This window comes from Loxodonta africana, chromosome 18, assembly GCF_030014295.1.
Source record: "Loxodonta africana isolate mLoxAfr1 chromosome 18, mLoxAfr1.hap2, whole genome shotgun sequence".
Classification (NCBI taxonomy): Eukaryota; Metazoa; Chordata; class Mammalia; order Proboscidea; family Elephantidae; genus Loxodonta; species Loxodonta africana.
In genome coordinates, this window is record NC_087359.1 from 63,474,519 (window position 1) to 63,502,370 (window position 27,852).

Genomic DNA, 27,852 nt, shown 5'->3' on the forward strand with positions numbered 1-27,852 from the left:
CCCACAGACTCCAACATCTTAGGCAAAGTTGGCTGGGGCTGGGCGTGAGTGTGAGAAGCAGAGTTATTTCAGGCCTCAGGACGGCTGGGTACTGCCTTGGAGTCCAGCCAGGGGGTGGGGGTGACTGTAGGCGGGTGTCGTGGTGTAGTGTGGGGGAGCACTGTGCCCGCCTTCTTGTCAGGCAGTAATTACTCAGGCTGCTGAGTAACTCAGGCAGAGAGACCCCCATGGACAGATGATGGTGTCCTCGGCCCCGAGGTGAATGACAGGCCTCGATACTCCTCCTTGTAGGGCCTTGGGGAAAAGGCTCACATCGGCCTTAATGCCCAGTTCTCCTAGACATCACCTGGTTTCTTAATGGGGGCCAGGGCGGTTCATTCAGCACAGAGGCTGTGGAGCAATGTCACAGGAGGTGGGGACCTTCTGCAAATAGGCCCCACCTCTGCCAAGGGTAAGGTCCTAAGGGGCGAGGAGGCCCAGTCTTTCCGTTTTGAAGCTCTGAGTTGCTGCCAGAGCTAAAGCTGAGTACAGGTTGAGCCTTGGGCTCCTGAAGGGGGAGAACTGGGCTCAGGCAATTTCAGGAATTAAGATACTGCATACTGAGCATCCACAGAACCTGGGAGAGCTGGGAAAGTTCACGCTGGACTTTTATCAAGATGAAAAAGGATTTTCCTGGATCCATGTTGGCCACAGTCCTGTCCAAAGCTAACTGTCTTAACAGTCCTAGCGACCCGAGTGGACCCCTTCTGGTCCACCCCTCCTCTACTCACTCCCAGCCTGCCCAGCTGTGGCTCCTCTCTGGGCAGCCTCTCTGGCTGCTTGTTTTCACTTCTCCCTGAGCTTTAATTAGGAGTTTCCAAGCAAGGAGGGCCTCCGGGGCAGCCCGAGGCCACAGCGCTGCCTTAAAGAGCCAGCTGTGCTCACAGCACTACCGCAGAGAGGAGAGGACGGTGCCAGGGGGCAGGGTGGGCAACTGGCCCTGGAGAACCTTTGCTCTATTGCTCTGTAGAGCCGACCTAGCTGCGGGCCAGCCCTACAGGTACTTTGCTCTCGAAAAGGTCAAAGCTGCCTCCCTCACTGCCTTCTCCTTGGTGTACCAGGAGCCCAGGCTGCTGATCAGGAGAAAGGGGCAGCAATCTGGCAATCTGCCAACGCTGGTCTGAGGGGCAGCGTTGGCAGGGCAAACGTTGGTCAGGAATCAGGTTTAGACAGTCCGTGTCCTCAGACTGCCTCATCCTCCCAAAAAAGCACCCTCAAGCTCGGCGCCTTCTGCGCAGCGGCTCCTTGCACGTGAACCTTCCACACTGTGGGTTCTAACGGCGACAAGGGCACTCTGGCGCTCCGAGAATCCGCGCCGAGACTATCAACTTGGAGAAGACCTGGCGGGTGTTCCCATTCACGGAACTCAGGCCCGCACGATCCGGCGGGCAGTCGGCAAGAAGGGAGTACTAGTCCTAGAATGCCAGGTTCGGACTAGCTGGGGAAACGAGAGGAGACTGGGTGGCCGAGAGAGCGCAACCGCGTGGTCAGGGACCACTAGGGGCTCCCGAGAGTCCTGACCTTCTGGGCCGAGACAGAGCCCACTATAGCCCCGCCCCTATCTTCCCCTTCTTGGTCCCCACCCAGAGAGTCTCCGCCCCTCGCTGCTCAATCGGCGATTGATTGCAATGCCTATGCTCTCCGCGTTCCTCTAGCGCTGTCTTTTTTGTCCCCACGTGGGCAGGTTAGTGATGGCGGCGCTGGCTGTGTCTGAGGCGGCGGAGCCCGGCGGCCGAAGCGGCCCTGGCAGAGGTGGGTGCTGCAGCGCTGCGGCCTCCAAATCTCCCATCTCGGGGTGGGGCCCTCAAATCATGGGCAGGATCAGCCTTCTTTAACGGCGGCGGCGCCTTCTCCGCAAGACCCGGAAGTCCCCGCAGTCACTCGCTCTCGGCTGCTGTCACCGGAGCCCAGGGGGCCTGGTCTCATTTTGCAGTCCTAGGACTGGACCGGGAGCAACACCTCCTGGGAGCTTGTAGTCTTCAAGCTGGAAACGATGCCCCGTGAGAGTCACGGATAAGTGACTCGACGGGACCAGGCCTGTTGAAGCGGTCACTTCACAGTGGGCCCTTAGGGAATGCTTTCAGGGAAGACGCACATAGTCACACTCACCAGGCATTAACTGAGCGCCAGTTGAATGCCAGGCCTGCGCTAAGTGCAGCGACTAGAATACTGCCGCTGTCCTCAGGGATCTCACAGTGTACGGGGGAATACAGATGCAAACAGATGATCACAGCCACATGATAAAAGAGGAGTCGCCAATCCAAGTCCCACTGAGCCCAGGGGATTTGTTGAGCTGCTAATGCTAGCAGATTCTGCACCCCAGATCATCAAAGGGCTTTGACCTGTCAGAAGGAGATTCTGTGAGGAGCTCAGGGAGGCTGAGCTAGTTGCCCCCAGGCCTTTGAAACAACTGGACAAAAACCACAGCAGTGGTGATATTCAAACCTGGTCTCAGGCTCCCAGTCTGCCCTGCTAGCTTTCCACCGATCCCCTACCCCACCCCCACCTCACCCCCATTCACAGTGGATAAAGGCTTAGGTCTTCCAGGGTCTCCTATCATAGTGAGGGGCCCTAGCACAGATTCTGGCACATAGCACGGGCTCAATAAATATTCATCGAATAGATTAGTTTCTTGCCTTTTCACATTCACAAACTCTCTGGCTGTTAACAGATAACTGGGGGTTGAGCGGAAACCCTGGTGGTGTAGTGGTTAAGTGCTACAGCTGCTAACCAAAGTGTCGGCAGTTCGAATCCGCCAGGCGCTCCTTGGAAACTCTAGGGGTCAGTTCTACTCTGTCCTGTAGGGTCGCTATGAGTCGGAATTGAATCGACGGCACTAGGTTTGGTTTGGTTTTTTGGGGGGGTTGAGCTGAGCTGAATTGTGGGGAGTAGAATGAGTCCAGCTTAAGGGTTGCAGCCTTGCTAAAGAGAGCTACAACGTTTTCTCCTTTAGTTAAAGGGTTGTAATTATTTTTTATACCTGTCTTTGGCCCCACTAGTCTGTAACCCCTAAATGATAAGTTCACTTTTCTGTCCTTACCTGTTTGCCCACAGTCCTGACTAGAGTATGTTTTTTCCATCCTTGGGAGGTGGGGGTAGGCAATGGGACTAGGAAACTGGTTAACTCAGTTAAATATGTTGTTTGTTTCCACTTTAAATGAGGAGAGGGAAGAGTGCAAGAATTAACCAGTGTGGGCATGGTCAGTGGCTTTCAGAGTAAGGGGGGCAGTTTTTAAAACAAGTACTCATAACAGTTTGCATATAGATCTCACAACTGGGACCTCAGAGCTTCAAGATGTTCTCCAGGGGTTGGGTAGGAGGAGCTTTTTCCCAGACTAGTTGAGCTGGCTAAGCTCTTGAATTTTCCACTGGGTTGTTCTTTATCAAGTAGCAGTTGTGTGGACCCAGACTCTTTGTCCTTCAGTCCAGTTCCCTGGTGTCACTTCTACTCTTCTGAGCAAAGGGGTGAGCCATACTCCACTCATAGCCTCAACTCCATGGAAATTGATTATACAGATTTCCTCCTGGCTTAATGTGTTGTCTCTAGCTTCAAGAAGACTCGATGAGGAAGAAGTCAGGGTGAACCCCCTTGGCATCTGGGATCTGGGCCTTAAACTTTGATGGAGTTAACAGCTTAGTTGGGTCTGGCTGTGGTCTAGGCAAGGTGCTGACTCAGGCCTTGCATTCATCCTAGGTCGAGTTCTTCGGAGCCGCTTAGCCAATCAGATCCCCCCTGAGATCCTGAACAACCCCCAGCTGCAGGCAGCCATCCAGGTACTGCCTTCCAACTACAACTTTGAGATCCCCAAGACCATCTGGAGGATCCAACAGGCCCAGGCCAAGAAGGGTGAGCCCCCAAGCTTTGAGCTTGGCTGAGTATGGGGAGGTTGCTTTGTCCAGCCAGGGAACAGTGACCCCATCCCAGCTTCCTCCCAGCCCTCTGCCTCTCCTGTCTCTGCTCTGTCTTGCAGTGGCCTTGCAAATGCCAGAAGGCCTCCTCCTCTTCGCCTGCACCATTGTGGATATCTTGGAAAGGTGAGGCAGTTGCTGGTGCTGGAGAGGAAACTGGGCCAAGACCCTCCCGGTGCCATCACAGCTGTCTTTTGGCATCTTCTTTCCTTCTAGACCTCTGTGTATTCCCCCTCACCACCCCCCCAACCACACACATACACACAAAGGAAAAAACCCAAACCATACACTCAGCCCTGCTGAGATCCCTGTTTTTCCTTATAAATCACTCCTCCCCCCTCAAAAATTGGTCAATTAATTCCAGTGTCTTCAAAGTCTGGCCCAGAGCAGTTGATGGGGCCTGGGGAGGCACCTAAGAATCCTCAGAGCTGACCCTGGCATGGGCTGATTGATCAGCAGAGAGTCTGGCTAGGGACCCCTTTTTCTTTGGCACATTCTGGCAAGGGTGGGTTTGCGAGGAGGAGAAGTGTGCCTAGGAGAAGGTATTGAGTTCCTCTACTCCCCCTATTCTAAGTTTCTTCTGTACAATGAGCCATCCTTGGGGAGGGGGGAGTCAGTTCTCAGCCATCTGGAACCTCACTGGAACAGGGATGGGGAATGAAGAGAGGGGAGGTTATCTCGTGATAGGAACCTCCCACTTCCCTGCTGCTGCCCTCCCCCCATCCTGCTCCCATCCCTCTGCTGCCACAGACTCACTTCCCTGCTCCCACCCTCTTGCCCCTTGGGGATGCTCTCTGGGGCTTGGGCCAATTTGCATACATTTTAATCTATAAAAAATTAAGTGCTCCAGCTGACTCAGCCGCCTGGGCTGCATTCTAAGGAGCTGAATAATCTGCTTCTGTGCACAGCCTGATTTGGGGGAAGGGAGGGGGGTTGGCTGGCAGTAGCTCTGCTTCCCCCACCACACCCCTAAAAGAGGAATAGGAGGACCCCAGTCACTGAGCCAGGCCCTAGGCCCAGGGGCGAGTCTATCCCTGGGAAGAGCTGGTCCTCCTGTTCCACTCCTGTGGCGAGTCAAGGGGTGCCAGGTCTCCCCTGCCCCCCACCCCACCCCCGCTCCCCCAGTGATTCAGGCCTGGCAACAGATCCTATGGCAATGTGCTGGCCAGAGCCCACTCTTCCTGAAGCATGAGTCAGGTGGGCGGTGCCATGTGCTGTGGGGGAGCTGGGCTTGGGCCCCCCTATCCTGGGCACCGAGGGCCCTGCCTAATGGTGGGGAGGGGGCAGGGGGCCAGGGCGAAAGGGGAGGTTGTATGTATCCATACATCCATGCCCCCACAGGCCACAGCGCAAAAGTGTGGGAGTGGGTGCCTTTGCCTGTGCACCCAGGTGTGGGAGTGGGTGTCTTTGCCTGTGTGTCCATGTGTGGGCTCATTGCTCTGGGTGGGGTGGGTTCAGGTAGCTGCAGGCCCAGGTGGTCTGTGTTTGACCCTGTGTGTGCCGCTCCCAGTGTTGGGTCCCTCTTCCAGTCTGAGCCTGGGCAGAGGAATCAGGGTGTTGTAGAGACCATGCTTGTGCAGCTACAGTTCCAGGAGCTGCTGCTGGGCTGAGGGAGGTGGCAGCTGGTCCCCTCCTACTCTTTGCTGGCAGAAGTGGTGGCTGCCAACCTAAGGAATCGAGAGAGGTAGGGAGAAAGGAGCTGGGCCCTGAGACCCCTCCACAGGGCTAGATCTCTCTCCCACCTTATGTCACTGTCCCATTCCCCGCCTGCCCCAGGTTCACAGAGGCCGAAGTGATGGTGATGGGTGACGTGACCTATGGGGCTTGCTGTGTGGATGACTTTACTGCGAGGGCTCTGGGAGCGGACTTCCTGGTGCACTACGGCCACAGCTGCCTGGGTATGGCGAGCCAGGCACTGGACCTGGCAGGGCTCAAAGGGGGGCAGGGCTGCACACTAATCCCCATCACCACGCCGGCCTGCCATACTTGCAGGCATGAGGTCCCCCCTGGTTTCTGGGATAGCCTCAGCCTTCCAGCTCTGCAGGTGGATCTTTCCTTTGGATTCGGTTGCCTTGGAAACCATGCTGCTGTCCCAGATGCGGGTGTTTGAAAGGCTGTTGGTGGTAGAGCAGGCTGGGCCCCTGGCTGAGTGACAGAGAAGCCTGACCTAGGAGGAGCTCCTAGGGGACCTGTGCCCCCTCCTCCCTGCCCTCCTTCAACCCCAAGGTTGTGAAAGATTGTCACTGTGGCTGAAGTCACTGGTCTGGGCTTCTCAGAGAGCTTGGCCCAGGCCAGACCCTCTGCTCCCCCGCCTTCTGAAACAGTCTCCTCAATTCTTCTCTCTTCCCAGTTCCCATGGACACCTCAGCCCAAGACTTCCGGGTGCTGTATGTGTTTGTGGACATCCGGATAGATACCACCCACCTGCTGGACTCCATCCGTCTCACCTTTCCCCCAGCCAGTGCCCTTGCCCTTGTCAGCACCATTCAGTTTGTGTCCACCTTGCAGGTGAGTGGACATGAGGATGCTCAGCATCCTGAGGGCAGAAAATGGCCAGTCTCCGGCTGTTTCTGGATCCCCATGCCAGAAGCTCCAGTCTGCTCCTCAGCTTGCTTCCCTTCCCTTATCCCTCCAGGCTGCTGCTCAGCTTGCTTCCCTTCCCTCAGCCACTTGCTTCCCTTCCCTTCCCTCACCTCATTATCCCTACAGGCAGCTGCCCAAGAGCTGAAAGCTGAGTACCGTGTGAGCGTACCACAGTGCAAGCCCCTGTCCCCTGGGGAGATTCTGGGCTGCACATCCCCCCGACTGCCCGAAGAGGTGGAGGCTATTGTGTAAGTTAGAAATGGGGGCACTCATGGAAGCATAAGAAACAAACGCTGGGAGGGAGCCTGAGGTTCATCTTACAGGAAAGGAAACTGAGTCTCATGCTTTTTAACCATTTGCCACACTGCAAGTTAAGGATGAAATAGGGACAAGAATTTAGGTTTCCTCCCTCCCTGTTCTGTGCTCTGTCTACCACCCAGAAGGCTGTGCTCAGGGTGGGGCAGGAACTGGAGGGCTCAGTGAGGGGATGAGGGTGGGCTAGATATGGTGGGAATATAATTGGAGAAGATGGATGGGCACGACCAGGCTGCAGCCCCATTAATTTAGCATCCGGACAGCTAACAAGCAGGAGCAGCGTGTCTCCTGCCACCTAATTATTTTAGGTAATGGAAATGCTTAATGTTGTGTGAATGCAGCCAGCCTCAGAGATGACAGCTCCCCCAGCTGGGACTGGGGAGGAGAGACCTGTTCCCAGCTAATGGCAGGGAAGGAAGGCAGGGCACTCCCTGACTTAGCCCCACCTCCAGATCTGCAGAGGCTGGTCCCACAGGCCTGGCTGCACCCACACAGGACACCCCTGCCCCTAGACAGGCCCACATCATGGACTTCCCCAGCCCAGCCCTGGCAGCCTGCCCCCTAAGGGACATTCCCCCTGTGCCTGTGCCTGCATGACTCTAAGCTCTTAGATGTCTATCCTTGGGGGCTTCAAAATGTGTATTGGAGGGAGGGCCACCCTGAGGGTTGGCCGTTCATCAAAATGAGGTGAGGTCTCCAAGAAGGAAGAAAAGAGCTGCTCGAGGCAGACTATTCTCCATGCCCTGGACTCTTCATGGCTTGGGGAGGTACTGTTAGGGACAATATCTCCCAGAACATGCTTGGTACAACATGGTGATTGAGCCTGGAGTCAGACCTGAACTCAAGTCCCCGTTGTTAGGTGCTGTTGAGTCAGCTCTGACTCATAGCGACCCTATGCACAACAGAGCAAAACACTGCCTGGTCCTGGCCATCCTTACAATCGCTGCTATGCTTGAACTCATTGTTGCAGCCACTGTGTCAATCCACCACGTTGAGGGTCTTCTTCTTTTCCGCTGACCCTGTACTTTGCCAAGCATGATGTCCATCTCCAGGGACTGATCCCTGCTGACAACATGTCCAAAGTATGTAAGACACAGTCTCACCATCCTCGCTTCTAAGGAGCATTCTGGTTGTACTTCTTCCAAGACAGATTTTTTCGTTCTTTTGGCGGTCCATGGTATATTCAATATTCTTCACCAACACCACAATTCAAAGGCATCGATTCTTCGGTCTTCCTTGTTCATTGTACAGCTTTCACATGCATATGATGCGATTGAAAATACCATGGCTTGGGTCAGGCGCACCTTAGTCTTCAAGGTGACATCTTTGCTCTTCAACACTTTGAAGAGGTCCTTTACAGCAGACTTACCCAATGCAATGCGTCTTTTGATTTCTTGACTGCTGCTTCCATGGCTATGATTGTGGAACCAAGTAAAATGAAATCCTTGACAACTTCAGTCTTTTCTCCATTTATCATGATGTTGCTCACTGGTCCAGTTGTGAGGATTTTTGTTTTCTTTATGTTGAGGTGCAATCCATACTGAAGGCTGTGGTCTTTGATCTTCATTAGTAAGTGCTTCAAGTCCTCTTCACTTTCAGCAAGCAAGGTTGTGTCATCTGCATAACGCAGGTTGTTGAGTCTCACTCCAATCCTGATGCCCCGTTCTTCTTCATATAGTCCAGCTTCTTGTATTATTTGCTCAGCATACAGATTGAATAGGTATGGTGAAAGAATACAACCCCGACACACACCTTTCCTGACTTTAAACCAATCCGTATCCCCTTGTTCTGTCCAAACAACTGCCTCTTGATCTGCATACAGGTTCCTCATGAGCACAATTAAGTGTTCTGGAATTCCCGTTTTTCACAATGTTATCCATAATTTGTTACGATCCACACAGTCGAATCCCTTTGCATAGTTAAGAAAACACAGGTAAACATCCTTCTGGTATTCTCTGCTTTCAGCCAGGATCCATCTGACATCAGCAATGATATCCCTGGTTCCACGTCCTCTTCTGAAACTGACCTGAATGTCTGGCAGTTCCCTGTCGATATACTGCTGCAGCCATTTTTGAATGATCTTCAGCAAGATTTTGCTTGCGTGTGATATTAATGATATTGTTCTATAATTTCCATATTCGGTTGAATCACCTTTCTTGGGAATAGGCATAAATATGGATCTCTTCCTGTCAGTTGGCCAGGAAGCTGTCTTCCATATTTCTTGGCACAGACGAGTGAGCACCTCTAGGGCTACATCTGTCAGTTTGTCTAGGTGTGGGGGCTTGCGTGTTGCTGTGATGCTGGAAGCTATGCCACCGGTATTCAGATACCAGCAGGGTCACCGTTGGAGGATGGGTTTCACTGAGCTTCCAGACTAAGACAGACTATGAAGAAGGACCTGGCAGTCTACTTCTGAAAAGCATTAGCCAGTGAAAACCTTATGAATAGCAGCAGAACATCAAGTCCCAGATACACTGCTTAATAGCTGTATAACTTTGGGCAAATTTCTTGACTTTCCTGAACCTCAGAATTATCTTTTGTAAAATGAGAGCAAGTATGGGTATCCTGGAGAATTTTTTGATAGGACTGAGTGAAGTCATACATGTCAGATACTTGTCCGGGCCTGGTGCCCAGAAGGCACAAGTCCAGTAAACAGTAGCTGTTGTTCTGACTCAGTAACGACTTAACCCGAGAACTCATCTGGGCAGAGTAGCCAGTGTGTACCCTGAAACCTCATTTACGACACAACCTGAACACTATTTCCCACATCTGTATTGAGCTAGATAGGGGAGAATCTGCCCCCTACCTCCAAATTAGGATCTCTACAGCCCCAGGGGGCTTTACTATGGCCTTGACTGCCCTTTTACTCTTCCCCTGGACGGTTGGCAATTCTTAGATTCTGCATTACATAACTAGAGGGACCTTACGGTCATCCAGTTCAAACTCCTTATTTTACGTGTGAGAGAAGTTAAAGCCCCAAGAGGTGAAATGATGACTTGTCCCGATTCACACTACACTCAGCAGCACAGGCAGCCTAGAACTCAGTCCTCTGGACCTCTAGGGTGATGAGCACCTCTTCTGCTGCCCCACACTACATTTATGGCCTCCTTTCTATCATCTGCAGGTATCTGGGAGATGGCCGCTTCCATCTGGAGTCTGTCATGATTGCTAACCCCAGTATCCCTGCTTACCGGTATGGGCTAGGCTGGACTCACCAGCTGGGCGAGGGTGGGATCCCCTGCCACCGGTGCCCTCAATTGGAAGAAACTTCCTTATGCCCCAGCCCCTCAACAGCCCCTACCCCTGAGGGTCTGAGGCCCTTAGGCCCTAGTTCTGGGCATCAGACCACCAGGAGCAGCCCATCCAGCCCTTGGGATTCACACTGAGATTCTAAAGCCCACCCCAACTCTTGCCTGCCCCAGCTGTGGGACTGAGCTTCCCAATGATAATCCCTGCTTTGCCTCTGTTCTCAAGTTACCTGCAGCTGCAGAGTCAGAGGATGAATGGTGCCTGAAGGGTCAGGAGCCTGGGGGGCTGAGTCAGTGACTCGTGTATACAGTGGGAGTCCCATGAGTGGCTGTCAAGTGACCCCGCCAGGTTCTTCTTTTCCAGGTATGACCCATACAGCAAAGTCCTGTCCAGAGAGCACTATGACCACCAGCATATGCAGGCCACCCGCCAAGAAGCCATAGCTACTGCCCGCTCTGCTAAATCCTGGGGCCTCATCCTAGGCACCTTGGGCCGCCAGGGCAGCCCTAAGATCCTGGAGGTCAGAGGGCTCTGCGTGGCCTCTGGAGGAGGGGACTGACTGAAAACCCAGTTGGGAAAATCAGTAGGCCAAGGGGGCTCTGGTTGATCGTGGTGACCCCAGCTCTGCCCCCTCTCCCAATAGCACCTGGAATCTCGGCTCCGAGCCTTGGGACTTCCCTTCCTGAGACTGCTGCTTTCGGAGATCTTCCCCAGCAAGCTTAGCCTACTTCCTGAGGTGGATGTGTAAGTTTTCCCACCTTACCCTACCTAGCTGTGAGCCTGGCTAAAGGAAGCTTAGAAGCTGAGTCCTGCCGACCACACGACCACACATGGAAGGCTGGAGTCAATGTGAATTGCTTCCATGGTCATGAAATTTGAGTGTTTACTGAGTGCTCGCTCAGCAGGGGTTACCCTTAACTGTGTGTCACTATCTCCTCTGGCTCTAGGGCTCAGAGGTGGTGGCAGCATCACAGTTGTTCTGTGTGAGGTTGAGTGGTGATTGGCACCTGCACTGTACCAGGCACTAAATTTGGTTCTGGGGATACTACCATGAAGGAGCTGCCCAGGCCCTGCCCTCAGAAAGCTCACAGTCGAGGAAACAAAACAAGCAGCAACAGTATAGTTGGATCGTTATTCTAAACAGTAGTAAGTGACAGTCTTTACTTTAGAATAGTAAACATTTAGGGGTGTGTTGAGGACACAGTCATTTCCTTCAGTATGTCCTCCTGCCCAGGAGAAGGTAAGGCCCCCACCTAGAGAGTCTGACCTGCTTCCCTTCCCAGGTGGGTGCAAGTGGCATGTCCACGGCTTTCCATTGACTGGGGCACAGCCTTCCCCAAGCCGCTGCTGACACCCTATGAGGTAATGTTAAATTTTGAAAATTCCTGGGAGAGCGGGCCTCGTACCTGAGTCTGTGAAGGCAGGGGCCCAGAGTGGGGTAGGTGGGCAGCACTTGGTTAAATTCATAGGATCTGAAGTCTGACTGCCTTGTATCCCAGCTAGGCCACTTCCTGGCTTGTGTGGCCTGAAGCAAGGCCTTTAACCTCTCTGGGTCTCACACTTCCTTTCTGTAATATGGGGATAAGGAGACCCTCATAGAGCCGGTATGAGGATTGGACTAAATAATTAACGTGCAGAAAATGTTAGCATTATTTTCCGGTTCTCCTCCCCTAGGCGGCCGTGGCCCTGAGGGACATTTCCTGGCAGCAGCCCTACCCCATGGACTTCTACGCTGGCAGCTCCCTGGGGCCGTGGACGGTGAACCACGGGCAGGACCGGCCCCCCAAGACTCTGGGCCGGCCCGCCCTGGGGAAGGTGGGCGGGGACTCCAAGGAGGGCGGAGAGCCCGGCCCTGGGCGAGGTCTTCGCTCTGGTCGCCTCCCTGGCCCGCATGAGCCGAAGCCGCCGCCCTGCGGCCGTGATGAGAAATGCAGCGGAGGGAGACCCTAACCAAAGTCTACGTCTTCAGGTGCAAGAGAGGTCCACGGGTCCCTCTCCAGCCACAGGTTGTGAAGGTTGCAGTTGCAGAGACGAGAAGGTAGCGCCGCTCGCTTCTTGAGACCCTTCAGGGGCGCAGGTATTTCTCACCCACGCCCCGGCCGCGCCCCGCCCCTCCGCGATTCATGGAAACGCCCATTAGCCTACTGGCCCGCCTTCAGGGTGGTGCCGGCACTTGGTTCCGCCCCTTTATTCCTTTTCCGCTCGGGGAAAGGCCGCTTCCGGTGGCTCTCGCGGGCTGCCGAGCGTTATGGCGGCGCGGCAGCCTCTGCGCGTGTTGTGCCTGGCGGGCTTCCGGCAGAGCGAGCGGGGCTTCCGCGAGAAGACCGGAGCTCTGAGGAAGGCGCTGCGGGGCCGCGCCGAGCTCGTGTGCCTCAGCGGCCCGCACCCGGTCCCGGAGGCAGCGGGCCCCGGAGGTACGGGGCTAGACTCCGGTGAGACGAGCCGTGCTCCGGAAATGCACTCGGTCTTCGCCATGTTTCCTCGTCCCCTTAGCACCCTACAGCGTACCCCCGAGCCTGTGTCCACCTCTTATTCCGCCCTTCATTCTGCCCCTTCCCGTCATTTCTCCTATCCCAGTGCCTCTCGCTGTACCTCACTCTGCACTCCCAGACTTCCAGCTTCCTGTCTTCCCTTTCTCTCCTCCAGTTCATGCCCATCTGTTCTCCCACTGTCTCCCTTTTCAGCCGCCTGTCTTTCTCGCTCTGTCATTCCCAAGCCCTCCCTCCCAAGTCGTTCCCCTACCTCCCCAGATTCCCCTTAGCCTAACCCCATCTTCTCCCCCATATCGTTGTAGGGCCATGCCCTCCGGAGGAGCAGCCCCGAGGCTGGTGGTTCTCTGAGGAGGCAGCCGTTTTCTCTGCGCTGGAAGAGCCCACGGTGTGCAGGGGACTGGAGGAAGCCCTGGAAGCGGTGGCACAGGCACTGAACAAGCTCGGGCCTTTTGACGGGCTCCTTGGTTTCAGCCAGGGGGCAGCGTTAGCAGCCTTTGTGTGTGCCCTGGGCCAGGCAGGTGATCCCCGATTCCCCTTGCTACGGTTCACCATCCTGGTGTCTGGCTTCTGTCCCCGGGGCCTTGGACTCAAAGAACCCATCGTGAAGGCTCCCTTGTCACTCCCTTCGCTCCATGTTTTTGGGGATACTGACCGTGTCATCCCCTCTCAGGAGAGTCTGCAGCTGGCTAGCCACTTCCCTGGAGCCGTCACCCTCAGCCACTCTGGTGGCCACTTCATTCCAGCTGCTGCACCACAGCGCCAGGCCTACATCAAGTTCTTGGACCAGTTTGCAGAGTGAAAGATCAACAAATGCCTCTGTCCGCTTATTCTCCCTCCCAGCCCCTGCGGCATGAGACCTTAGTGCACCCTCTGTATGACCTATAATCCCTGCCCTCCCCTTCTGCTCCTCACCTGGAACCCCTATTGCTGTTATTGCCCCTCATTATGACCAATTAAGAGACAAATGTCAATTCTTAGAGCCCTGCTCTAGATTTGAGAAAAGAGGGGCAGAGGCCTTGGGTGGACGCTTTGACTTCTGATACTCAAACATGGAAAAGGTCAGCGGAACCCTGGATCAGAGGAGGGCGACATGGGAAATGCAGGGCCTGGCACCACTGTGACTGCCACATAATAAAGTGGTGATTTGGGCTTTGAGCATCTCTTTCCTGGTACACAACAAAAAAAGCCATTTTATAATGGAAGTCTTGGATCCCTGGCCATTCACACAGCCCATGGGGCAGCACCAAGCAAGAAGGTGTTCCAGTTGTGAGCCCCCAGGACTCAGGCATGTGTGCACGTATATACTCACACGTTTTTGGTGGAACTCTTAAGGCACAAACTGAAGGAAAGGAGACCTCAGCTAAATTAGGAAAGAATTCATGTTGGATGTTTTGGGAAGAGAGCACCTCACAAGGCTGCATGTGGGGCACACAACTTTAGGTTTCCTTTAGCCTGCTCCCTGGGAGTTGTGTGCTGGCCTTTTTCAGAGCCTGGCTTCTTGTGTTCTCTGCATTCTCCATAACTGCTCTAGCTCCTCTGAACTATATGACCTGACCCATCTGGAGGGTTTCTGAGATTGATGCTACTCTGTAGCGACCACAGCCAGAGCCTAAGCAGCCCAGCTGGTTTGCCCTTGGGAGTGTAGTTAGTCTTTGCTAGGCACTGTAACAATTGCTCACCCCAGTCATTTTCCCCTCACTTCAAGTGCCTACCCCTGCACCCCCTCCTGCCCCCGCCGTGCACACTGCTATCTTTCACCCTATCTTAGTTATCTAGTGCTGCTGTAACAGAAATACTGCTTTAACAAACAGAAATGTATCTTCTTAGTTTAAGAGACTAGAAATGAATTCAGAGCACTGGCTCTAGGAAAGGCTTTCTCTGTCAGCTCTGGAAGAAGGGCCTTCTCTCTTCAGCTTTTGCTTCCTGGTTCCTTGTAGATCTTCACGTGTCTTGGTATCTATCTAACCCCACCTCTGCTAGCTGGCTGGCTGGTTTAATCTTTTCTCTCTCAAAAGAGATTCACTGAAGACACATCCTACACTAATCCTGCCTCATTAACATAACAAAGAGCCCATTCCCAAATGGGATTATAACCATAGGCATAAAAAATAGAGGTTAGGAATTACAACACATGTTTCTGGGGGATGCGATTCATAACACCCCCTGTCTCTACAGGGCCCTTCATTAGCCTGTTCCTTTTCTGGCCCTCTCCAGCCCTTGGGCTTGGTTGCCCCACAGGAATTAGGGGTTAGGAGCTGCAGCACAAATACTCCAGACCATCTGGAGACAACCACACTGATTGATAGCCCTTAAGTTACACAAGGTTCTGAGTTCCTGACTATAGATAGCAGCTGTCCAAGATAAAAAGCTAGGGTTACGTTCCTGGATGCCAGGGACTTCATCTACCCAGACAAGAGGCCCAGTTCACTGAGTTTAGGACTTTTACAGCAGGAAGTGGGAGAGTTCTCCCTTGCTAGTCTGCCCCTGCAGTGCTCTTCGTGTTTTAGAGAGATCCCCTGGCAAAAGTAGGGGACTCTGAAATGGACTGAATTACTCCTACAGACCTGTTGGATTTGACCCATGAGATTTTAGAAGAAAAATTGGATTAGCTGCCAGTATTAAAATTTCTAGAAAACCCTTACAAAAATTCAGGTTTTGGTTCCTCTGGAAATAATGGATCTATAGCTCAGGGACTACATACCCTCGTGGCTATCATTGGCTGCCCTCTTTAGCAAGGTCCCCAGAGAGGAAGTGACTTGCACTCCCCAGCGGCTGCTACTTGGGATTATCATGAGAATTAAAGGAGAGAGGGAAATTGTATGGAGGAATGAATTTTAAGTGGTGCCTTAAAATCAGAAGGGGAGAGGAAGCCAAAATTAGAGCAAAAGTGCTCATGCTTGAGTTGAGAAAGCAGGTGAAGGAGAATTCCCCCTAAGAATCATCAGATGTCCAAGCTGGAAGGAAAAGATCGTGGGGGTCTTATTCCCAACAAGTGGAAATGTCACCTCCTATCATGATTTGACGGCAATGGGTTTTCATCACGTCCTCCAAGAACAAAAGAGAACCAGAGGGTTGTGCCTGCCCCCCAGCCCCACCACACACACACAGATTGTATGGACCACGTGCATCAGGGTCATCTGTTAAAACTGGGATTCCTGGGGCCAATTCCAGACCTACTGAGCCAGAATCACTAAGACCCAGGAATCTGCATTTTGACAAAATGTCCGTAGTCATTCCCAACCAAGGTAGTATTTGAAAAGCACTGCCTTAGAATAAAAGTTTCTGGTATGTGTTATTTAAAAAAAAAAAAAAAAAAAGGCCCCCATGTGGTTCTCACGCACTCCTCTGGCAGGGGAGGAAGCCCCAGTTAAGAATCATTGATCTAAAATTTTATAGATAAGGAGAATGAGGCCTGGAGGATAGAAATAGTAATAACATGTATAACGTATAATAACAGTATGTTAGACGTTGTGATAAATAGCAACTTTGGTGTTGCCTAATTTAATCTCACAACTCCATGTGGTAGGTACTATTATTAACTTTCGTTAACAACTGAGAAGATGGGCACAAAGAGGCTACATAATTTGCCCAAGGTTGAATTCACACCCAAGGGCTCACGTTGCTTTCTCCCCTGCACTGTAGAAGATGAGCAGAGAGAACACCACTCATCACTTGTTGAGCCCATGTTCTGTCTGGTCCTCACCCTCCTAATTCATAAAATGGGTTAGAGGAGCATACTAAATGATTTCCGAGATACTAAACAACTCTAACATTGTATAGTCCTCTGATACTTTCCTCTCTGGGTGCCACCTCCAGATGGGTTCAAACTGCAAAAGATTTGGCCTCTTCTTTTCAAAACATCCTTACCATTTCTCATTTCCACCATGCACTCTATCTTGGATTCCTCAAGCTCTTGGGAGAGTGGGTCCCTTGGTAAAAACCAAACCAGTGACCCCCACTGTGTGTCAGAGTAGAACTGTGCTCCATAGGGTTTTCAGTGGTTGATTTTTCAGAAGTAGATCACCAGGCCTTTCTTCCAAGGTGCTCCTGGGTGTACTCAAACTACCAACCTTTTGGTTAGCAGCCAGGCACCACCCATTGACTCTTCCTTGGGAAAGGATCCCAGAGTGTCTGCTCAGGGAGGTGTGCTTCCCTTACCCTGTTTGTTCTGCATAAGTGCCTAGAGCTGGGGTCTCCACCCAACACCACCACCCCCTAACAAACATAGCAGGCTGATAGACTACTTAAGATGGGAATAGCATTTTTCAGTTTACAAAGGTTTTTACTTACACGATCTTATTTGATCTTCACAACACACCCTCCTGTTCTACGGAAAGCTCCAAAACAGAATATGACCCTTTAAATGACAGTTGATGATAGAGCCAGGTTGGACCTCCTGCTTCCCAGGTGCACTACTCCCACCTGCACACACTACATCCACAGACGTCCACTGGAGGCCAGAATTAAGTGCATCTTACTCTAGTGAAGACCTCACGGTACCTGGGAGAGGTGATGTGGGCATTGGTTAACCACGAAATCAGCACCAGCGGTCTTCGGGGTAGTTTAGAAAAGGAGAGGGCATGGAGGGGTAAAGTTAAACCAATGCGAGAGAGGGCTGAGTTGCATGAAACATTCTCACCACTATCCATAAGGAGGTTGAAAACCCAATATTCAACAGCTATCCCCTGCAGTGGGTGATGTTGGCTGTGGCAGGTGACACACACAATGTTTTTAAAGAGGTCATGGTCCACACTTCACTGGGAGGATAGGACTTCAGCCCCTCCAATATTCACTTCCCTTATTTAGGGCTAATTTGAGAAACTGTCTCAAATTGGGACACAGCGCCTAGGGACAGACTAAAGATGCTGATTTGTTCTAACAGAGCTTTAGGAACCCGGTTAACTTTAAAAGCTCATTGGCCTCCTGAGGGTTGGGGACAGGTCTGGGGACCCTACTTATCATCTTCTGTGCTTCCGAAAGAGAAATTGGGAGTGGGGGGAGCTGTGGAAGGCTGTGATTCCATCCGGAAATGAACTTAAGGTTTACTCTTTGCCCTCAGTTTACTCAGCTAGGGGTTCTTGGAAGAGTGGTGCTGTGGCGTATTTAGGAAAACTTGCCTCCCGTTTACCGCCTTCAGAACATTCTCTGATGCCTCTTGGCCCCAGCAGCCTGCCTCCCACAGAGAAGATGAAAAGAGCCAAAGTCCCAGAACTACCCCTTCTCTCGCCATCCCCCGGCTGTGATACTTCGGCTGGGAGAACAGGACAGTCACACCACGCTTCTCTGCCTTGGTGGATGCATAGCAGTCAGACCCCAGAGGGCCCACCTCCCTGTCCCGCACCTCCCACCACCCCCGCAGACTCGTTCGATCTTGACTTCCACCCCCGCCTTCTCCTGTTCGCGGTCTTGCCACTCTCGGCTGGCGGGGCGCAGCGTGGCGCGGCGCGTGCTGCGGGGCGACCATGGCTGTAGACTGTTACCTCCGGTTCCCACAGTAACAATCGAAAGCCACGGTTGCCCTGGAGACGCGGGGGCGGGGCGCGCGCCGCTGACGACACCGTGGCGGCTCCGGACAGGCTGACGTCACGGCCGCGGGCGTGGGCGGGAGGGGGCGCGGGCGGGGGAGGCGCGCGGAGGGGCCGCGGGGGCCGTGCGAGTGTGCGTGTGGTCCCGCCGCCCCTCGCAGCGGGTGGGGAGCGGGGGCGCTTCCTGGCGCGTGGCGCCGCCGCTCTGGATCAGCACCAAGGACAGCGGCGGCGCCTGCAGCGAGTTCAGGGTTGCGGGATCTCTGGGGACAGAGGGGCCCGAGGCGCGGCGGACGGCCGAGTCTGTGGTCCTGGGGCGGGGCCAGGCGTCGGTGGCCGTGACTGGAGACTGTTACTGAGGGCGGCCCGGGCAGTAAGCAGTCTAGAGCCAAGGTGCCGGCGCACTGCCCGGGCCGGGGCTCTCCCGTCACCCGCGGCTGGGGGCGCTGCTGCTCCTCCTCCCCCGCTTCTCTCGCCCCTCCCGGTCCCAGAGCTCGTGGACAGGCACATGGCCCCTGACGTCAGAGTCCTGTGACGTCAAAGCCGTCCCTGCAGGGGGTCACTTCCGGCGGCGGGGGGAGGGTGGTGAGAGTGGGGGCGGGGCGGGGCGGGGCGGTCCGGCAGAGGCCCCGCCTGGTCCTGAGAGGACAGCTCCGCGCGCGGAGGCGGGAAGTCGGGGGCGCAGCGGGACGAGCCCGACGGCACCGGCTGGGGAGGGGGTGCCCTAGCTGAATGTGGGTGGGGGTCCCGAGAGAGCCGCGGCCGGGGCGGAGGGCAGGTGGGCGGTGGCGTTTCGCTGACACCCCCCCCTCAGCCTCCTGGGGAACGGTGAGGCTGAGTCACCGCGCTGCCGGGAGGGGGGCGCGTCTCCTGGGGCTCCAGCACCCTCGCCCCACTTTCTTGGGAGAATGGCGCAGGAGCCCAGGAAAAGCTGCGGGGACTCTGGGGTCCGTCTTCTGCTCAATGCTCCTCCGAAGTGGCTGAGTTTCCCTCCTGGCGCGGGCAGGTGCTGACAGGGTCCAGTGTCCGCCTCCGGCCCCATGTGGAGGGGGTCCTCCTGTCAGGCCGCATCCGGCCCCCGCTCCACCGGCTGCAAGCGGACCCTACTCCCCCATCCCGTCCCCACCCCGGAGGGGGCCCTCCAACCCGCAGCCCGCCGGTTTCCTCCTTGCCCACCCATCCGTGTCTGCGCGTCAGTCCATCTGTCGTCCGTCGGTCCGTCAGTCCTGCTTACCTGGCGGCCGCGCGGCGCCGGCGCCCGCTTGCCTCCCGCAGCCCGGCCGACGCGGCAGCTTTTATAGGAGCGCGTAGTACTCGTGCGGCGGCTCATTCATGCGGCCGCGGCTCCTACACACTGACGCGCTGCCGACGTCAGCAGGGAATTTAGGAAACTGGAAGAGGGGCTATTTATAGTGGCGAGGCGGGGGGGTGGGGTGGGGACCGAGGCGACCGAGAGCTGGGAGGGGAGGAGGGCGCGTGGAAGCAGGAACAGGGAAGGGAAGCTCACGCCCCCTGCCCGGGCCTGCAAGGGGTTAACTTTCCGGAACTGCGGACTGGGGGTCTGGGGGAGGACAGGGCCAGGAGGGCACGCGGGTACGCTACTTGTTTATTCACTCTCTGCTCCTGGAGCTCTGGGGCGCAGCCCACCGACGCTGCCTGGCCTTCCGGGGTCCTCACCGGTAGTCCCCACCCCCACTCCTCCATTCCTGGACCCGACGGCTCTGTGACGTCACATGATGGCCCACGGTGGCGTCACACCCCGCGAGACCACTGCGGTGCTGTCACCCTCGCATCCTTGGGAGCTGGACCCGGGGAGGGGCCCAGGGCGCAGTTGGGGCTGTGCGTGGGGAGTGGCAGGGGGTAGAAGAATAGGGGAACCCAGTAGTCTTGAAGAGCTTTGGTGGAGAAGGCTGGGCCTGGGAGGGGATGCCCAACGGGGTTCTAGGTACCACTTAGGAGCTGGCGACCTAAAGAAAGCAGAGAAGTTGAGGAGCTTTGGTTCAGAGGGGTCTCAGGGGGTGGAGAGGCAGTGACCTCTTCCTGTAGGAGTTAGGGTTCTTGGAGGTCATTATTGGGAGAAGGGCCCATGCCATGTGGGGCAGAGTTCCTCTGGAGGGATGGTGGTGGTGAATGGTCCTGGTCCAGCCTAGCTCCATCGCTAAAGGAAGGCTCTAAAAGAAGGAAGAGGAGTGTGTTCAGAGAGAGAGGAACTGGACTAGGGTGGGGAGAGGCAGCAGATACTGGTCAGGCCAGAGCAGGTGGATCTGGGACGGGAAGGAATGGCCTAAGCACAGGAAGAGCAAAGTCCACAGGACCCAGAGGGGGCCCTGACGCTGCAGCTGCCCTGGGGGCAGGGCTGTGAGACCCTCCCATACAGATGCAATGACAGCTTGAGGTAGTGAATTTACTTGGGGTGAACCGAAGCACGTTCAACCAAGAAAGTGCTGAAAGACAAAGATGTAGGGACAGCGGACCCTGGGGTAGGTCCCAGTGGACTCCACTGCACAAAAAGACATAGGAGGATGAAGGGCTCCTTGCCAAGAAAAGATTAAAACAGAGAGGGGGTCGGAGAGTCCCTGCATAGCCTTGGGATCTGGCCTCCTAGAGTCCCCATTTGTTGCCGCTAGCTTTTGTCCCAGCAGCTCTCTTCTCCAGGAACGCCTTTCCACCTGCTGGGAGAACTCCTATTCATCCTTCAAAGCCTAGCTCTAAGAGCACTTATTCTGAAGAGCCTTCCCGCCTCCCTCCAACACTCCAAACAGTTCCATCTCAGTCCACAGCACGTTCCCTGGATGAGGTATCTGGGTTCATCTCCCGCAGAGGCTGGGAGCTCTGGAACCTACTGTTTTCATCCTTGGGGTCTATTTCCCAAGTGAGGACATTGTGAGGAGATGGAGGAGAGGACAGGGATGAGTCCAGCTGGTCGGAAACAGGGTGAAGGGTGGCCTCAGGACTCGGCGGGCGTCAGGTGGACCTGCGAGGACCAAGAGCTGCCCGATTGGCAGGCACTAAAGCCGTGAAGCCGCCTGTGGAAGGAATGGAGACTCTGGGGGGCGCCCGAGACCTTGGTGTCTGTTTGGAATTTCGAGTGGCAGCGCCAGTGGCCCCTAGCTAGGTGACTCAGCCACTACTTGTGGCGGGGGCCTGGGGGCCGCAGCCGAGGACTATGCGGGGGGCGGCAAATGCGGACCCCGCCAGCCTAGCGGCCGAGCGCTGTTGCTAAGCTCTTCGAGGCCTCGGAGAGACGCGATCTGGGCGAATCTCATCGGTTACTATGGTAACGCTGCGCCCCAGCCTCTCAAGCTCGGCCGCTGGGGGAGGCGCAGCCAATCAAAAGCGGCGGGCGTTCTCGGGGACCCCCCCTCCCCCCGCGTGTGGGCGGGGGTCAGGAGGTGCAGGGAGGGGGCGGAGCGTGGGCCGGGGAGATTCGGCGCTCGCAATAAGCCGGGTGCAGCTGCCGGGCCGCTCGGGGACACTTCCGGAGTAGTCGAGCTAGCGCCCGCAGGCCACTGCGGTGTCCCCTCCGTCCCAGAAGGGGCGTCACTTGCACGAACGGGACCTCCATGCGTAGTGCAGGACCTCAGGCCCTCCTGTCACTTTTCTCCCGGCTCCGTGGGTTGGAAAAGAGGTCGTCCAAGCAGGGTCCCTCAGAATGGCTCACGCGAGAATCTGGGGGCGGGGGCCACTCCTGAAGGACCCCAAGAGACGCTGTCCCGCCAGTCCCAGCTGAGTATCCTGGGGCTCCCCTGGAGACCCGCGGGCTGTTTGGGTAACACCTCTGCCCAGATTCACGGAAGGCCCTATGCAGCAACCCCTGGAGTATCTCAAGCAGGAATCCAGACTCTGGGAGGGGGCGGGTGTGTCTGTGCATAGATAAACGGCCCGCGGGTGTCAATGTCTGAAGAGGTTCTGGGTGCGAAAGGGTTTATACTGTGGCTGAGTGTGGGCGTTTTGGGGTGTCCAAGTGGACAGTCTCATCCAGCAATGTCTAAGGAGCGTCCTTAGGATCAGACCCCCTTAGGATTTCCGTAACTCCTCTCCCACCACCCAATGTCATCAGAGTCCCCTCCTTGCGGGCGGGAGTTTTCCAAATTGGTGCCGTATGGTAATACAGAACTATGTACACGGGAGCGATGTACCCTAGTCCTTCTGAGTTCAAAACCCCGGGATCTGTGGGCCTCCTAGGGTCGGGTCTGTGTCCCTAGGTGGGCTGGGAGCGTGGACTTGCAGGTAGGCCCCCCCTCCCCAGAGGCGTAGCGAGGGTAACCAGTAGCCAGGAGCAGTCTCTAAGCTTGCGCCCCCCACCCCCACCCCGCGCCGGCTTCCTCCTCCGGGGTCGGGGGTGATTCGCCGGCAGGCCTCGTCTGGCGCCCCCTAGGACTTGCGCCCGGGGGCAAATACATCCCTCTAACCCCGCTTCGCTAAGCCTCTGTCCCTCCCCCGCCCAGCTCGGTATCCGAGAGCCTACAGCCCAGGTGAGCCGCAGGGAGGTAGAGGTTGTGCTCGGCAGATCCTCAAGAGGCCGCCAGGTGGCGCCATGGCCGCAGCAGCGCCTACCGGCCCGGGCCGCTCCAGATAAGAGTGTGCGGAAAGCGCAGCGGGGCTGAGACGCGACCAGGACGCGGGGAGGACGGACCAGCAGGACAAACCGACCGGGGGCCCGGCGGGCGGAGCGCAGCGCAGCGCAGCCACGTCCCCCCTGGATCCGCCGGCAGCCGGGCCCGGGGCTTCAGACATGCCCCCCAGGTGGGTCCCTGGGCTGGGGTCCGGGCGGGACGGGGAACCGGGGACAGCCCGGTCCCCACGCGCTGGCCGCCTCGGGGCGCATCCTCCGCAGGAGCCCCATCGCGGCTGGCGTTCTGGGCTCCGGATGTCGCCCCTAGAGGACTCAGGACCACCAGTCGCTCCTCCGCTCCGGGTTCACGGCGGGGTCAGCGGCCCGGGGCCGGCTCTGCCCGCACATGGGCTGGAGAGGCTAGGGGAAGGGAAGGGGAGCTGGCGGGCGGGGCTGGCAGGGGCGCTGCCCTGGCACAGCTCGGCGCCTGGCAGTGGGGCGGGTGGGGCGCCAGCGAGGAGCTGCCACCACCGCGGGGAGGGAAGCCCGGCCAGGCTGCGGGCGCAGGTAACGGGCCGCCAGGCCCTGCGGGGCAGGCGGGGAACAGGGGTGGGCCGGCGGGCGAACGGGTAGGGGAGCTCAGGGCTCGGTCGAGCCGCGCGGCTAGGGCGGCCGCCGGAATTGGGGGCCGAAAAGAAAAGCCGGGAGCCGAGGGACTGGGGCTGGCGGGCTACTCCCGCCGTGTTTGAAGTTGGGAAACTTTTCCCCAAGTTTGGGGCGGTGGAGTTCCCGGGGAGAAGGGGCCGAGGGGAGTTGGGGAGGGAGGCGCCGGGCCCGCGAATGCAGAGCAGAGGACGAGGCCAGGGCCGTGATGCGGGTGGGGCGCAGGCCGGGGTCAGGGCCGCAGCCGGCTGCGCGCCGTGCCCGCCCGGGGCGCTGCCCCCTCCCTCCCTTGGGAGCTGCGTGGCTCCCCCCTCCCCCCCACCTGCTTCCTGCCTCAGCCTCCTGCCCCGATATAACGCCCTCCCCGCGCCGGGGCCCGGCCTTCGCGCTCTGCCCGCCACGGCAGCCGCTGCCTCCGCTCCCCGCGCCCGGCCGCTGCCCGGGCCCATCCAAGGCCTGACAGCCCCGGGTCAGGGTGGCGCCACGGCGGGCACCGCACTCCCCTGCTCTGGATCACTTCCCCCAAATGGGGCAACTTCTCCCGAGGCGGGAGGCGCTTCCTACTCAGCTCCCTTTCTCCCCACTTGGGCAAACTTCTCGGCCCTGAATGACTTTTCCTGAAGCGGACATTTTCCTCAAATCGGGTAACTGTCTCTGAAAGGGTCACTTCGTTCCCAACAGTCTTCTCCTCGGAAGCACCCAGCACCCAGCTCGTGCCCTGTGGCGTCTGGGCCTGGGGCGCGCTGGCCAGCCTGGCCTTTCTCAACCTGTGGCAGCTCCGTCTTTTGGCTCGGCCTGTCGGCCCAGGCTCCCACTCCCAGAGGCCGCTGATCCTCCGCCAGTGCCCAGGCTGCGGTGCTCGATGCCCCAGCCCAACTGAGGGGAAGGGGAAGTGGAGGGGAGTATCGCAGGTCTGGGTAGAGGCGGCCAGGGCGCAGCACGGCTCTGACCCGGCTGGTGTGTGTCCCTGCAGGAGATTGTGCTGGGCAGACGATGCTGGACACGATGGAGGCGCCGGGCCACTCGAGGCAGCTGCTACTGCAGCTCAACAACCAGCGCACCAAGGGCTTCTTGTGCGACGTGATCATCGTGGTGCAGAACGCCCTCTTCCGCGCGCACAAGAACGTGCTGGCGGCCAGCAGCGCCTACCTCAAGTCCCTGGTGGTGCATGACAACCTGCTCAACCTGGACCACGACATGGTGAGCCCAGCCGTGTTCCGCCTGGTGCTGGACTTCATCTACACCGGCCGCCTGACGGATGGCGCTGAGGCAGCGGCGGCCGCGGCCGTGGCCCCAGGGACTGAGCCGAGCCTGGGTGCCGTGCTGGCTGCAGCCAGCTACCTGCAGATCCCCGACCTCGTGGCGCTGTGCAAGAAGCGCCTCAAGCGTCACGGCAAGTACTGCCACCTGCGGGGCGGCGGCGGCGGCGGCGGCGGCTACGCGCCTTACGGACGGCCGGGCCGGGGCCTGCGCGCCGCCACGCCAGTCATCCAGGCCTGCTACTCGTCCCCAGCCGGGCCTCCGCCGCCCCCCGCCGCCGAGCCGCCGTCAGGCCCTGAGGCTGCGGTGAACACGCACTGCGCAGAGTTGTACGCTTCAGGCCCCGGCCCGGCCGCCGCGCTCTGCGCCCCCGAGCGTCGTTGCTCCCCGCTCTGCGGCCTGGACCTGTCCAAGAAGAGTCCGCCGGGCTCCGCGATCCCCGAGAGGCCGTCGGGCGAGCGCGAGCTGCCCCCGCGCCCAGACAGCCCTCCTGGTGCCGGCCCCGCCGCCTACAAGGAGCCACCTCTTGCCCTGCCGCCGCTGCCACCGCTGCCCTTCCAGAAGCTGGAGGAGGCTGCACCCCCTCCGGACCCGTTCCGTAGCAGCAGCGGCAGCCCGGGACCCGAGCCTCCCCCCGGCCGCCCCGACGGGCCCAGCCTCCTCTATCGCTGGATGAAGCACGAGCCGGGCCTGGGCAGTTACGGCGACGAGCTGGTCCGGGGACGGGGCTCGCCGGGAGAGCGCTGTGAGGACCGCGGTGGGGATGCTGCCGTCTCGCCCGGGGGGCCCCCGCTCGGCCTAGCGCCGCCGCCGCGCTATCCGGGAAGCCTGGACGGGCCAGGCGCAGGCGGCGACGGCGACGATTACAAGAGCAGCAGCGAAGAGACGGGCAGCAGTGAGGACCCCAGCCCTCCCGGCGGCCACCTCGAGGGCTACCCATGCCCGCACTTGGCGTATGGCGAGCCGGAGAGCTTCGGTGACAACCTGTACGTGTGCATCCCATGCGGCAAGGGCTTCCCCAGCTCGGAGCAGCTTAATGCGCACGTGGAGGCGCACGTGGAGGAGGAGGAGGCGCTGTATGGCCGGGCCGAGGCGGCTGAGGTGGCTGCCGGGGCCGCCGGCCTCGGGCCCCCTTTTGGAGGCAGCGGGGACAAAGTCGCTGGGACTCCGGGCGGTCTGGGCGAGCTGCTGCGGCCGTACCGCTGCGCGTCGTGCGACAAGAGTTATAAGGATCCGGCTACGCTGCGGCAGCACGAGAAGACGCACTGGCTGACCCGGCCATATCCGTGCACTATCTGCGGGAAGAAGTTCACGCAGCGCGGGACCATGACGCGCCACATGCGCAGCCATCTGGGCCTCAAGCCTTTCGCGTGCGACGCGTGCGGCATGCGCTTCACGCGCCAGTACCGCCTCACCGAGCACATGCGCATTCATTCGGGCGAGAAGCCCTACGAGTGCCAGGTGTGCGGCGGCAAGTTCGCACAGCAACGCAACCTCATCAGCCACATGAAGATGCACGCCGTAGGTGGCGCGGCGGGAGCAGCGGGGGCGCTGGCAGGCCTGGGGGGGCTGCCCGGAGTCCCAGGCCCCGATGGCAAGGGCAAGCTGGATTTTCCTGAGGGCGTCTTTGCTGTGGCTCGCCTCACCGCTGAACAGCTGAGCCTGAAGCAGCAGGACAAGGCGGCCGCGGCCGAGCTGCTGGCGCAGACTACGCACTTCCTGCACGACCCCAAGGTGGCGCTCGAGAGCCTGTACCCGCTGGCCAAGTTCACTGCCGAGCTGGGCCTCAGCCCGGACAAGGCGGCGGAGGTGCTGAGCCAGGGCGCGCACCTGGCCGCCGGACCCGACGGCCGGACCATCGACCGTTTCTCTCCCACCTAGGGCGCCCTGCGCCGAACCGCCTTTGTTCCTCCGCCGCTGGGCCCGGTTCGCGCCCCCAGGGAGCTGCGGCGGAGGCGGCGGCGGCAGCGAGCAGGCACACCGCGCCCCAAACAGCTGTAGTAGCAGCGGCAGCGTCGCCCGCAGAGGCGGCGGCCCCACCTCTCTGCGGCCTCACCTGGCCTCACTGCTTTGTGCCTTAGCCCGGGGGTGGGGGTGGGGGAAAGACCCCGGGACGGGAGTGGGATTGGGGGGGAGGGAGATTTATATTTTTGATATCAGCTTTGACCAAAGGAGACCCCCGGCCCCTCATCGCCTCTTCCTGTGGCTCGTTGGCCCCCTTCCCGGCTCCGTGCTGCTCTTGGGGGAGGGGTGTCACCGTTGGGCCGCTCCCAGCCCTACCTCCGGCCCTTGCGACCACACCCATTCTCACTGTGAATCTCCCCGCCGGGGTCGGAGCGTCAGGCAGAGTTGGGGAGCGGGGGAGGGGACTGAGCCGGCCGGAGGGCCCCCCGCCCCCGCCCCCACCTGCCCCGGGACTGATAATGTGAAGTTCCTCATTTTGCACAAGTGGCACTAGCCCCAGGGCCAAACCTTCCCTCCCCGACCACCAAAGACAGGGAGTTCCGGAGTCGAAGGGCTGAGACAGCCCTGGTGTGCCCGGGCTCCCACTCCCGCGGTACCCTCTTTCCCTGGGGCCCCGGACCATATTTATTGCATGCACCCCGGGCGGCCCCCCATCCCGAGTCCAGGCTGGGCTGGGCTGGAACGCGGTCTCTTTAGCTCCCTTCTCTCCCTCCCTCGGGTTTGTATATTTTCTACCTTGTACACAGGCTCTCCTAGAGCCGCTTCCATTTTCTATACTCGAACCAAACAGCAATAAAGCAGTAACCAAGGAGCACCGACCCTGCAGCTCTCTTCTGCCTGTGCACAAGGCCCTGGTTGGGTGGCACCAGGGTGGGTGGAGGGGCCTGGAAAGGGCTGCCCTCACACAGGTGCAGAGTCTTGGCCCTTCCTCCACTCCCCAGTCCCAGAGACAGATCAGCAAGAGGTCAGGTATGTTTCATAACTAAAAATTTATTAAGGAAACAAAACCAGTGCTGCAAACAGGACAGAAAAGAGAAATGGGTCTCCCACCCACCCCATCATCGGCCTTCATCCAGGGGAGAAGATCTCAAAGGAGAGGCAGGTACCCCAAAGAGCCCAGTCTTCTGAGGCCCTGGGGGACTTGTACCCCCAAACTGTTGGCTTTGGCCTTCCTGAACAGTCCTGCTCCTTCTGGCATAATCTTGGGCCTCCAGGAGGGCACACCTTGCTCCCAGGCTCTGGGGGATTCCCCAACTGGCTCCATCAAGGCTTCCTCCTGGCTCCTCCTTAAAACCCC

General features: G+C 57.9%; 4 protein-coding genes across 8 annotated transcripts; all 4 read left to right on the plus strand.

Moving 5' to 3' along the window:
* Positions 1-1,661: 1,661 nt before the first annotated feature.
* On the plus strand, positions 1,662-13,003 carry DPH1 (diphthamide biosynthesis 1). Of its 3 annotated transcripts, XM_064271524.1 has the most exons (13): positions 1,662-1,791; positions 3,734-3,886; positions 4,011-4,074; positions 5,725-5,846; positions 6,299-6,456; positions 6,658-6,779; positions 9,971-10,039; positions 10,459-10,615; positions 10,739-10,839; positions 11,379-11,457; positions 11,770-11,910; positions 12,065-12,172; positions 12,890-13,003. In XM_064271524.1, the coding sequence occupies exons 1-12, from the start codon at positions 1,731-1,733 to the stop codon at positions 12,152-12,154; spliced, it is 1,317 nt and encodes a 438-aa protein (XP_064127594.1). In that variant the 5' UTR covers positions 1,662-1,730; the 3' UTR covers positions 12,155-12,172; positions 12,890-13,003. The 3 variants fall into 3 exon arrangements, with proteins under 3 accessions (XP_064127594.1, XP_064127595.1, XP_064127596.1); XM_064271526.1 differs by lacking the exon at positions 1,662-1,791 and having other exon boundaries at positions 3,827-3,886; positions 4,011-5,632; XM_064271525.1 differs by lacking the exons at positions 1,662-1,791; positions 4,011-4,074 and having other exon boundaries at positions 3,773-3,886.
* OVCA2 (OVCA2 serine hydrolase domain containing) lies at positions 12,201-15,848 on the plus strand. The gene is made up of 2 exons (XM_064271527.1): positions 12,201-12,527; positions 12,890-15,848. The coding sequence occupies exons 1-2, from the start codon at positions 12,344-12,346 to the stop codon at positions 13,384-13,386; spliced, it is 681 nt and encodes a 226-aa protein (XP_064127597.1). The 5' UTR covers positions 12,201-12,343; the 3' UTR covers positions 13,387-15,848.
* Positions 15,849-17,167: 1,319 nt separating this feature from the next.
* On the plus strand, positions 17,168-23,790 carry LOC135228019 (collagen alpha-1(I) chain-like). Its single transcript, XM_064270338.1, has 7 exons — positions 17,168-17,175; positions 18,083-18,643; positions 18,764-18,890; positions 19,119-19,482; positions 21,270-21,881; positions 22,623-23,408; positions 23,669-23,790. The coding sequence occupies exons 1-7, from the start codon at positions 17,168-17,170 to the stop codon at positions 23,788-23,790; spliced, it is 2,580 nt and encodes an 859-aa protein (XP_064126408.1).
* On the plus strand, positions 22,724-27,366 carry HIC1 (HIC ZBTB transcriptional repressor 1). Of its 3 annotated transcripts, none has more exons than XM_064271547.1 (2): positions 22,724-22,858; positions 24,304-27,366. In XM_064271547.1, the coding sequence occupies exon 2, from the start codon at positions 24,324-24,326 to the stop codon at positions 26,469-26,471; it is 2,148 nt and encodes a 715-aa protein (XP_064127617.1). In that variant the 5' UTR covers positions 22,724-22,858; positions 24,304-24,323; the 3' UTR covers positions 26,472-27,366. The 3 variants fall into 3 exon arrangements, with proteins under 3 accessions (XP_064127617.1, XP_064127616.1, XP_064127615.1); XM_064271546.1 differs by lacking the exon at positions 22,724-22,858 and adding an exon at positions 23,176-23,234; XM_064271545.1 differs by lacking the exon at positions 22,724-22,858 and adding an exon at positions 23,709-23,974.
* Positions 27,367-27,852: the final 486 nt, after the last annotated feature.